Below are 12,079 nucleotides of genomic sequence, written 5' to 3' on the forward strand. Positions count from 1 at the left end.
GTGGATCCTGTTTAGTGGTAATATATTAACTTCATTAAGATATTTTCCATATTTGTTTTGTATATTTCTACATAAAATAAATGGTACAAACTAAATCTCTGACTACAAATCTGACATGATTACACTCTTAGAAATAAATATTTGCAAGCTGTCACTGGGGTGGCACTTTTTCAAAAGGAACACATTTGTACTTAAAGAGTCCTTATTGATACCTCAAACGTATATATTAAAACCTGAGAATTTTAAGAGGAACACTCTTGTACTTTTTAAGTACCAATATGTACCTTTGAGGTATTACTATGGACCTTTTAGGTACAAATCTGTACCTTTTAAAAAGAAATCACCCCAGTGACTCACATACCCTTTTTCTGAGAGTGCATGATGATTTACAGCACTGTAGAGTAAAAATATTTTTTGTTTGGAAAATAAAAATATCTAGTCTGTCAAGGAGAATAAGTAAAGCCACACACATTGACTTTCTTCCCAATGTGACATGCTTCCCCTAGTATTTTTTTATTCAATTTAGGGTCATAATGTTTATTTTGGCCACACATGGAAGATTTCTGAGTGTCACAGTAAACTTTTTGTAAACTGTAAGTTTAGCATACAAGGGCTGGACAATGAAACTTAACACTGGCCAACTTAGTGTTGAGGGTGTCATGGATAAATTTGACCAACCTGGTGGCCAATCTTCATTGATTGCACATTCCACCAGTAAGAGCAGAGTTTGAAGGTTTATTTAGCAGAGTAATAGCAATAGTTTTGCCTGTGTAGTAATAGTAATAGTTTTGCTTAAAACATGCAATGCACACAACATTATGTGACATATTTGTTCAAAAGAGAACAAAATTTTTGGTGTGCATCTTGCTGGTGCATCTGTGACCAAGACAGCAAGTCTTTGTGATATATCAAGAGTCACAGTATCTAGGCTAATGTCACCATACCACCAAGGACAAACCACATCCAACAGGAGTAACTGTGGATGCAAAAAGAAGCTGTTTGAAAGATATGACCAGGTGCTAACCCGTATTGTATCCAAAAAAAAACTTAAAACCACAGCTACCCAACTCACTGCAGAATTAAATGTGCACCTCAACTGTCCTGTTTCCAACAAAACTGTTAGTCGGAAGTTTCACAGGGTCAATATTCATGGCCAGACTGCTATATCCAAACCTTTGGCCAAACATCAAGTTCAATGGTGCCAGGCAGCAAAAATCTTGGGCTGTGAACAATGTGAATCAACATGTATTGTGGGTAGCATGTGGGTAGATCAGTGATAGTTTAGGCTGCACTATCATGGCATTCCCTGGGCCCAATACTTGTACTTATGTATTAGGTGTTTACATTTGAAAATGGAAGTACTTGTACTTAATACTTACCTAAAGTGGTAGGACCCAAAAAAAGACGGGAGTTTGGCCTATATAAGCAGCGGCCAAACCCCAAGACCAGTTGCTTGTTAACCAAGTCTGTGAGAGCATTACAGTGGTACCTCGAGCAAAACCCCTCCGTATGTATATTGTGGATACTTATTTTAGTTTGTATGTATATATATATATATATATATATATATATATATATATATATATATATATATATATATATGTATATATATATATATATATATTCATCTTTATTTTTCTGTTTTGTTATTACTTTGTTACTTTGGATTTTTGGTATTTGGACACTTTTGTGTATATATATTCTTCACTGTGGACTGTTTCAACTGCCAGCACTGTAAATAAAACAATGTGCACTGGAGTGCTATCGAGTACGCCATCATTTTTTTGTGTGGTCCCCGAACCCAGTTTTTCCCACCAGAGCGAGCTGAGGCCTGCTCTGTCACATGGGCGCATCAATGCCAAAGACTACTGAAGCATTGTGGAGGTTCATGTGGACACACCTAATGGTTTAAACATTGTATTCTGAAGCCAGTGCCGTGTATCAGGGTGATAATGCACCAATACACATAGCAAGACTGGTGACAGTTGAACATGAAAGTGAAGTTGAAAATCTTCCATGGCCTGCACAGTCAGCAGATCCAAATATTATTGAGCCACATTGGAGTGTTTTGGAGGAGCGAGTCAAGAAACATTTTTCTTCACCAGCATTACATAGTGACCTGGCCACTATTCTGCAAGCAGAGTGGCTCAAAATCCCTATGGCAACTGTGCAGGACTTGTATCTGTTATTCCCAAGACGATTTGAAGCTGTATTGGCTGCAAAAGGAGTTCCTACACCTGTTTTTAAAACACTTTGGATATGTCTAAAATTAAGGAATACTCTGTATTTACACTTAATCAGAAGCAGAACACATAATGCAAGGAAGATCTGACCTCTTAAACTAAGCTTAAACAAATTGTAGTGAAAAATTAGCAAAAAAAATTATAATTATAATATCCAGAAACTGCTATCAGTCATGGTATGAGTGAAATGAGAGATCTTTTGACCAAGATATCATTGTACAATAATAATAATAAACACAGAAAAGAAAGCATACTCAACACATTCTTAAGGTGTTGAATTTTGGCTAAAAATCACAGACAACAAAGGTACATTGTTCATTGCCAATAGTGTAGAAATTATAGTTATATAATTATAATTATAATTATAGTGACATCTAGTGGTAGAAGAGAGTCATTGGTTTACTCAATGGATACATATCAGTTCAAACCACATGTATTAACAATTGTTTTTATTAATATCAACATATTATATGTTTTACTATAATATCAATTATAATTCTAAATTTTGCATTCCATTATTGGAATTTAAATCATACTGGTACAAGATGAAACAAAGCATGAACATAGTAATACTGCATTTTTTGTGTTGAGTTGTTTGGGAAGGTCTTCACTGCTAGACACATACAGCAGATGATTATTGATTACGTTTAATCATCTCCTCCTACGAGATTCAGCAGAGCTCTCTGATAGTCACCCTTGGTGTGCTCCTGAACACAAAAACACAGAGAGAATGAAGTGCAGAAAGAAAAGAAAAGATGAGAAAGACAGATAACTGGACACTTACTGAAATTGTTTGGTGCAGAGATCTTCCAAAATTCCTCTTGAACTCTATGCGGACCTTCATAAGATCCACTTCACAGCGGGAGACGATGATGCGGGTTATTATCTTGTCTTTCACACTTTTACCCTGCAAACATTAAAAATGAAAGCTCCGTTTTAGACACACTTTTCCACCGAAGAAACTGACCAGCACTACTCAGTTTCAGCCAGTTTCACCTTTTTACGTTAAACTCACCTTCATGGCGTCATTGAGTCTGCTGGCAAAATACAGATGTTTATTTTCCAAGCATTCAACTGCAGAAAGACAGAAATAAGAACAAAGCAAGGTAACATTTCTTTGTTTTCCATACAGAAGTCTTTCCTCTGTTTCCTACCCACAAAAAATAAGCATACTTCAAGTTCCATTTATTAAGTAGCGTATAAGTAAAATCCAAGAAACATCTTTGTTTTTAAGTATACTAATATCAGTGTACTTGCATTTACAGTTTTTCTCAGTCGCTTTGGTGCATTTCTCACAACACTATTTACATTTGCACAACAGTTAATGCATTTCTCAAAACAATTAATCATTTGTGCACATCCTGGTAGCGGTTTCTTATTCCTTCCAACACATTGTAGATGCTTTTGGACATGCATCAATTGCTTTCATACAACTCTCTTCTATTTATAACATTATCATTTGCTTATGTCATGTCAGTCAAAATTAACTAAACTTGTAAATGCCGAATAGTCATCCCATATAAAACTAACAGTTCTCATTTCATTACTTGAGTCATTACATACAAAAATGTTGAACTAGTTATCAAAATCTGTCTAGCAAATTTTATAAAAACATTTAAATCTTTATTTTCCGGAAAATGTCTTAAAAATTTAACAATTTCATAAATGATTTACAGACCTGTGTATGTTGTAGGTTGAGTTCCAATATGTTCTGCAATATTGTATACAGTTGTGCACAGCTCTACCCAAAAAAAGTTTCTGTTTGTTGTAAATAAGGGTGTATTTATTCTTTTGCACAATGCTGTGAATAAATTAGAATTGCAGCAAGAATGTGCAGTAAAAATGTGAAACATACATATTCAGTGTCTTGTACTCAGACACCTCACTAAATGCAGTAATGTCTAACTTTACTGTAGTTTTCAAATGGCTGTGAAATAGTATATAGTGCTGTCTTGATCATTTTTAGGAAGTGTCACCAAAATCTGACTTTTTTGCATTGAAAAAAATGTACAGAGTAAACTTTCATAATGAAAACAAGACAAAGCCATTTGACTAACTTGTTCATAAACAATGGTGTCAGGACTTTTCATCTTGATGATACTGTCACTTTGATTGACATGAATACTTGCTTTTGAGGAATGAGCTATCCATTTTGAGCATGTGACGCGCTTTTGCAGGTTATCAGCTAGGTTTTGCAGTTTGCACTAATTGTTTTGAGAAATGAATTAACTGTTGTGCAAAAATGCACTAGTGTTTTGAGAAATGCACTAAAGCAACTGAGAAAAACTGTAATCACATGGGATACATTTGTATAGTTTATAAAAGTATGTTTAAAGTGAACCAGTAGTGTCGGCGCCAATAGCCTAGTGGTTAGTATGTAGACACATAGCACCGAGGTGCTCGCAATGACCCAAGTTCGATTCCCGTCTCGAGGTCCTTTGCTGATCCTTCCACTATTTCTGCTCCCCACACTTTCCTGCCATTATATCTCTACTGTCCTATCAATAAAGGTGAAAACCCCTAAAAAATAATAATAAAAAAAAGTGAACCAGTAATATACTTTGAGTACTATTACTATACTGGTAGTTGAGTACACTGATTGTTTACTAGTTAATTTTTAAGTTGTAAAAGTACATTTTGGAGTATATTTTCAGTAAATTACTGTTGATGCAAATGATGCACTTATACTGTTATTAAGCCTTAATGTATTTGTATATACAGCCCTTAAATACTTACTACTTACAACATTTTATTTTTACAGTGGCAAAAATATATTGAACAAAACAGTGAGCACACCTATACACCAAATATACTTTCCTATCAGTATAGTTTGTATAACTGATAAATGCATAAACATTACACTTAAAGGGCAATTATGATGAAAATCAACTTTTGCAAGCTTTTTGGACAGAACCGTGTGTATGTATAGTTTGTCCACTGTTACACTCGAGTAATATAAACCCAAAGTCCCAAGTCTCAGTTTTAAATTTTCCTGACGTTAAAATAGGACCCAAATCCCAGTGATCCCCCTTTGCCGACTTGATTGACAGGTGCCATGTTTCTATAATAACATGTATACACATGTCCAAAGTATATATATTTTTTGCAAATAAACTGGGATTAAAAATATTTGTTACAACTCTCTGTGATTTTTATAAGTTTAAAACGTTTTTAAAAGAGAGTATGTTGGTAATAAAGACAGTAAAATCGCCTTGTACTTCGAATATCAGTAAACGCGAACATATGTATGTGTGTGATCAAGCTTAATAAGACACGAAGATGGATTTCCATGGAGGGAGTAAGAGTGTGAAAGAGTAATTGAGCCAGCAGGTGAAACCATCATCAAATCTTTCACCTCTGCACCTCTACATCCCAGAGTTCTGACAGCTGATGTGAAGAACAGACAGCCCATAGATACAGTACCTAGTGTGAGGAAGGATTTCTCCAGATCTCCTTTCACCTCCATTCGAATGCTCTCCTTGATGTCGTATGGACTGTACCTCTTGTACCTTTCAAACACTGACACAAAGAGGCTGTGATTAGAAGATGATCATGACAGTTGACTTTAAAAAACATCTCTGTTCATGTATCACCTTTCTGCAAGTGTGAAACACTCCTCTCGGAGAAGATGGAGATCCAGGTGACTACATCTGTTCCTTTTCGCCTCACTCCGGTTTCATAAAGAGTCTAAATTAGAACACAAATGACAGAGGAATTCACAAAGTATAGTTTTTGTATTCAAGAATTTTAAACATGGATTATATCAATGCACAACAATTTATTAATATTGTAAACATGCAGAAATGTTCAACACCTGTGACAGTAAATGGATTGGTTTTCTTAAGATTAAAGTGATACTCACTCTTGCATCATTATCAATCTTCTCATAGTCCACAACGCTACTCTGCTCCTCTCTCTTGCCCTTTGGACATAAATACATGTGAGCACTGAAATATAGAATCTGCAACTCACAAATTGAGTTGGAGTTTGACGAAACAATTGAAATTGAGAAAAACTACACTGGAATAAATGATTTCTGCAAAATTGTTGCAAAAATTTATATGGGTTGAATTTATACAAACAAATTGAATTTAGTGATGTTCAACTTCATTTATTTGTTTAGATTTAGCCCAAATAAATTGTTAACAACCACTAACCTTTAAAAAAATGGTAAATCAAAGAAGCAGTCAATTATAATGTTGAATATAAAGGGATAGTTCTGCCAAAAAAACTAAATGTTGGTTCCAAAAATAAAAAAGTGGTCCCAAATCTTTATGTTTCCAAACCTTTTTTTCTCTTGATTAAAAAAGATATACACTAAACAATGTTGGAAAATGGCCTTCCATAGTAGGAACAAATACTAAATGAAGTCAATGACTATAATATGGATGTCAATGATCTTCTTTCATGAGATTATCAGATTTATTCAAGTTTAAAACCAATTGAGTGTGAGGAAATAATGACAGAAATGGTGCTGCATGTAAGTTTTTGACTCTTCTAAAGCAAAAAAATACTATAATAGATATTTAAAAAACATGCCAAGTAAACACTTGTTTATCTGTAAAACAAAAGTCAGTTATTCTGCTTTGAAAATGTGAGTTATGTGCCGGAACGCTGTCTTTGTGTTGGTTCATTAACCAATCCCTTTTTCAGCACCCTGGGTTGCCTTGTTGGAAAATGCAACCTCGGGTAGACAGTAGCAGACTGTGAAATGAGACGCAGATTCAGAGTTCCACATGAGGTTCTTAAGAAGCAGGGACTACAGATTGGCTTTATAGCTAACTCTGGCACAACATGTTGTACATTGTCCCTGTATAAATAAATAAATAAATAAATAAATAAATAAATAAATAAATAAATAAATAAATAAATAAATAAACAAATAAACAATAAACAATCAAATAAATAAATAAATAAATAAATAAATAAATAAATAAATAAATAAATAAAAATATAAATATTATGAACGTAAACATTAGGTGAGCAGGCTACATTGTAACCCTGTGTCCTAACAACACACTAAGTGACGTGATTTGCATAAGCACTTTGGCTGTTTACACTAGTCCAAATACCACAGAAATTTAAATACAGCCATTCAGAAGCATCGAATATGCACTTACAAAAATTGTAAAGTTTATAATCCAATTAACACATATTAAACCTCTTTAACATTATTAGATATAGATGCTGAGTCACTAATATGTGTTGGTTTGGACTAAGTCACAGATCTAAAGTTTATATTTCAAATGTTTTTTTTTTTTATTTTCAAGATCTGAGGTGAACTATCTGCTGCTGCTTTCAGTAGTATTTCATTAAATGTCATGTAACATGGAAGTCAAACTCACATTGTTAGCATTTAACACTAAATAAAGCGCATGAGGTATACCAGAGGTGCTCATGTCATCAAGTTTTCTGTTGTTCAGCTGCAAAAAATAGAAGCTGTTTCTAAAATTTAAATTCCAGGTACTGGGCAAAAACTTCTTTTAATATGAAAATAGTCCTTCTATTGCGAGCCTTTGCTTTTATTGAGAACACAAATGAAATCAGCCTTAAATCAGTGTTTAGGCTCGATAGTCAGGCACGCTCCTGTTGGTCCTCAATCTGGCAACCTGCACTTACATGTGTTTTGATCCAGCAATGCAATACCTAATTAAACCACTGGGTGTCAAACTCATATACTGCATCTTTAAATATTTGGGTGAATTATCACTATAATTAGGATTACAATAAAAAAAACTGTTATATGGCATTTATTGTTTAAATTTGTTTGATCTACCTGTGCAAGGGCCAGGAGCAGCTTCGCGAAATCTCCAGATGTGTCTCCAGAAATATCTTTCTCCAAGTCCTTCTTAAACACTGGGAAAAACAAGTAGATAAATGAATACCAGTGTCTGCATGTTTTTATGTTTTCTAAAGCCTAGTGTCACTCACTTTCTTTGTAAACCTTCTTGATCTCCGCCAGCTCCTCTTTATTGCGAGAACACACCATCTCAATCAGACTCTCTTCATCGGTACCCAGACCCTGTAAAACACCATGTAGTTAATCAATATAACTGTATGTCACTGACAGTGCCAACTTGTATAGCCATCTAATTCTAACAGATGTCAGACAGATAACTCTTTCACACCATTAAAGCAACAATTGTGTAACAATTTAATGAGCTTCACAATAATATATACAATTGCACTTATTCAAAAGTTTGAGGTCAGAACGATTTTTAAATAACATTAATACATTGATTCAGGGGCATTGCCAGATATTTTGGGCCCTATGCACAAAAAACTGTTAGTGAGTCCCCCTAGTCTGGCTGGGGGGGCTTACTATCGCAGGGCCCCTAAAATGCCAAGGCCTTTGTACTCTGTCCTCTTTTCCCCCTACCAGCTACGCCCCTACCAGCTAATCAAAAATCAATTGCATATGTCAAAAGTGACAGAAAAGACATCTAAAATATTTTAAAGGGTATCTTCTTATGTCCTTTTACTGTAAGATATGTCTCAGCTGTCTCCAGATTATTTATAAAGTTGCATCCTAAATAAACTCACAAATTAATAATTTTATTATGTGATGCTGTAAATTTCCCCTTTTATCCAAAACGATTTACAAGTGAGGATAAAAGAAGAATTTAAATCATCAGAGAGTAGCTGTATATAAATGTTACGATTTGTGTAAGCTATTAAATATATAATATGTCTTTTTAGTGTTGATAAGAAAGTGTCTGGTGCACACAGAGATGAGAATGTGTCCTACAGGTGGTTGATCAAGTCCACTCACCAAGATTATTTTTAAAGTGGATAACAAAACAAATAGTACACATATTTTTACTTGTAAAAAACACATTTTATTGAATAAATTTGGGCTGTCAGTGAAAATCTAGTTGATGTCCAAAACAATAGTCTAAAATAGGCTAGTCATTAAATAGGCAGTTTGACAAACACACAGTTTGCTCAAAAATGCTAAGCAACACAATTGTTTTCATTTGTGAAAATAAATAAGAAGAAATATTCCAATCCAGAATCATTTAGAATTACTCCTGAAGTTTTACATGACATCCATAGTAAAATTTAAATATCTATTCAAGTTATATAGGATTGTAAATTGTTTATTTGATGATCATTTGTACTGTAATTCTGACAAATTAAAGGAAACCTTTCGGACCCCATACTTTTCAACAGCAGCACAAATCCGAATGAATGATCAGAATAGAAAAATCAAGAAAATGAGATAAATGCAGACGTACCTTCATTGATGCTTTTAGTTCAAAAGCATCATACTGTGGTGTGCTCTTCATCAAACCCAGAATCAGATGCTCCAGTGATCCCGAGAGCGCCCCCTTCAGGGCGCTAACTAAATCCTACATCCCAAAGAGAAGCAGGTTATTTACGCATATACATTTACATAATAATATAACATTAATTAACATACTTTCAAATACAGAACTTTTTATTTAACTTATCAATTTTAACAAATAGTACACATTTTTGTACCTTCTTTGCTCGCTTTTCATACTCAAATGCAATATCGCTTCTTTGTAAGTAACTGCGTCTTGTCAGAATGTCAATGATTGTCTGCTCGTCAACACCTGAATGAAGAAATGCAGCCAAAAAAAAAAAAAAAGAGAAAGATGATAATGATTGACAAGGAAAGACAGAGAACATCAAGATAAGGGTGTGAAGGACTAATAGCACCTTTTTATTTCCTAGTATAAAATCATTAAACAGTCATCAATAGTTAATTTGATGCCAACACTACTGGCACACATTTGAGTGCACAATTCCACTCACACACCCCCTCACTTGTATGCACAACTTTATTCAGCGGCATATTAAACTAGAACTAATATGATACATGCATTTTAATAACATACGTGCATACGTGCAAGACGTATGCATTTTCATAATATACGTGCAGTTTTTATTTACAATCCTATTTAACAAAGAGTCTTAAAGGGATAGTTCACCAAAAATAAAAATAAAACTAACACTATTTACTCTCCCTCAATTGATTCCAAACCTTTATGAGTTTCTTTCTTCTGTTGAACACAAAATAATATATTTGATATATATTTAAAAAAACCCATCTAAAAACCTGTAACAATTGACATCCATAATAGGAAAAAACATTTATGGAAGTCAATGGTTACAGGTTTTCAGCTTTCTTCAAAATTACTATTTTGTGTTCAACAATTGAAAGAAAGGTTTGGAACAAGCAAATGGTGAGTAAATGATGGCAGAATTAAAATTTTTGGGTGAACTATCACTTTAAAGGACCGCACATCCTGTTCAATGAAGCCAAACAGAAGAACAATGGGAATTTTGTTTGCCAAGCAAATATTAAAAACAATAATTCAGATGGTTCAGTTTAACTATACTGAACATGTGTTCCACTCAACATATTATAGTGCAGGTTTCTCTGCAAATGAGATGATTTTGGCACCTTTGGTTTTGATGGCGGTCTCTATTTTGGCTGCATCCACCTCTGGGTTAAAATCATAAGCTGCCACCACTGTAGGGCACTTAGGTTCTCTCTCCTGAGGGAGAAAACATAAAATAGATATAGAAATATATAATTCTTGGATTAGAACAAAAATATATTTTGGACTCATATGTACTTTGTTGCATTTGTGTTGATACTACATTTTATCAAACATGCAAATAAACTTATGGACGGACGGACGGACGGACGGACGGACGGACGGACGGACAGACGGACAGACAGACAGACAGACAGACAGACAGACAGACAGACAGACAGACAGACAGACAGACAGACAGACAGACAGATAGATAGATAGATAGATAGATATGTAATTTATTGAGTGAAATTGTTTCTTATTTAAAATGGCATTTGAATACTTACCCCTCCATAACTCAGTGTGAGCTTCGACAGATACTCAGACACTAAAGCCATTTTTCTGCAGAGGACAGAGAACACTTATAATCAACCAAGGTGAAGGATGAGTAGATGAAACAGGAGATACAATCAGACCTTAAGCCACTGTAAAATAAAACCTCACCCTTAGTTTCAAAGGTCTAACTGATGGTTGTCATAGACACTGTGATTAATAGGACTGAGAAGATAAAGGCCCAATTCAGTGTCATCACAGGCTGTTATGCAAGTCAATAAGCATTTTTATGGCCCATAAGGGAGTCACTAAGATATGACCGACTAGCAACCTTTTTTGTTGTACTATTGTCCCTTAGCAACAGGACAGTGGTTAAAGGGATAGTTCACCCAAAACCCATCATTTACTTACCCTTCACTAGTCACACACCTGAGTTTCTTTATTCTGGTTGACACAGAAGATATTTTGGAAACCAGTAATCAATGACATCCATAATAATTCTTATTTCCTACTATGGATGTCTGTGATTACCAGTTTTTAAACATTTTTCAAAATATCTTCATTTGTGTTTAACAGAAAAAAGAAATTCGTAAAGGTTCGGAACTGCTTGAAGGTGAGTAAATTGTGAGTAAATTGTCATTTTTGGGTGAACTATACCTTTAAAAAGACATTATTTGTCTCTCTGAAATTTATATTATGAGCTGAAATGTGAAAGGTTTGCTGGACTTTTGTTCAGTCACACCCAGCAAACACACACTCAATACATACACCAGTAAACCCATCCACACATGCACACATAGAGCAAGACCACTACTGTTTCTGCAGATTATGCTGAACTAAAATGAGAAGCCGTGCAATCAGCAATAACAAAATGAATAATATTCTTAAAACTGCAGCAGGGAGTTGATTCAGTTGATATTTTCAGGCTAATCAGTAAAGAATCATAACAGAGTACCAGCGTCTTACCTTAGTTGTTGTAGAGTGTAAAGGTGT

At 34.5% G+C, this 12,079-nt stretch overlaps 1 protein-coding gene across 2 annotated transcripts; it reads right to left on the bottom strand.

Moving 5' to 3' along the window:
- Positions 1–2,675: 2,675 nt before the first annotated feature.
- Positions 2,676–12,079, bottom strand: anxa2b (annexin A2b). 2 transcript variants are annotated; one of them, XM_087260094.1, is made up of 13 exons: positions 11,258–12,079; positions 11,101–11,155; positions 10,678–10,771; positions 9,729–9,823; positions 9,482–9,595; positions 8,175–8,265; positions 8,020–8,099; positions 6,106–6,165; positions 5,837–5,930; positions 5,667–5,762; positions 3,259–3,317; positions 3,028–3,150; positions 2,676–2,950 (listed from the first exon to the last, which is right to left on the bottom strand). In XM_087260094.1, exons 2-13 carry the CDS (start codon positions 11,149–11,151, stop codon positions 2,891–2,893), a joined length of 1,017 nt encoding a protein of 338 aa, XP_087116220.1. In that variant the 5' UTR covers positions 11,152–11,155; positions 11,258–12,079; the 3' UTR covers positions 2,676–2,890.

Source organism: Danio rerio, chromosome 7 (genome assembly GCF_052040795.2).
Source record: "Danio rerio strain M-AB ecotype USA chromosome 7, GRCz13ab, whole genome shotgun sequence".
NCBI classification, from domain to species: Eukaryota; Metazoa; Chordata; class Actinopteri; order Cypriniformes; family Danionidae; genus Danio; species Danio rerio.

Excerpts from the sequence above, each read along its gene's own strand:
- anxa2b (XM_087260094.1), bottom strand. The coding sequence starts at position 11,151 with ATGGCTTTAGTGTCTGAGTATCTGTCGAAGCTCACACTGAGTTATGGA. Across the intron at positions 9,596-9,728 it reads ATGAAAAGCGAGCAAAGAAG|GATTTAGTTAGCGCCCTGAA; the intron begins GTACAAAAATGT and ends TTTGGGATGTAG. Across the intron at positions 3,151-3,258 it reads GACTCAATGACGCCATGAAG|GGTAAAAGTGTGAAAGACAA; the intron begins GTGAGTTTAACG and ends TAATGTTTGCAG.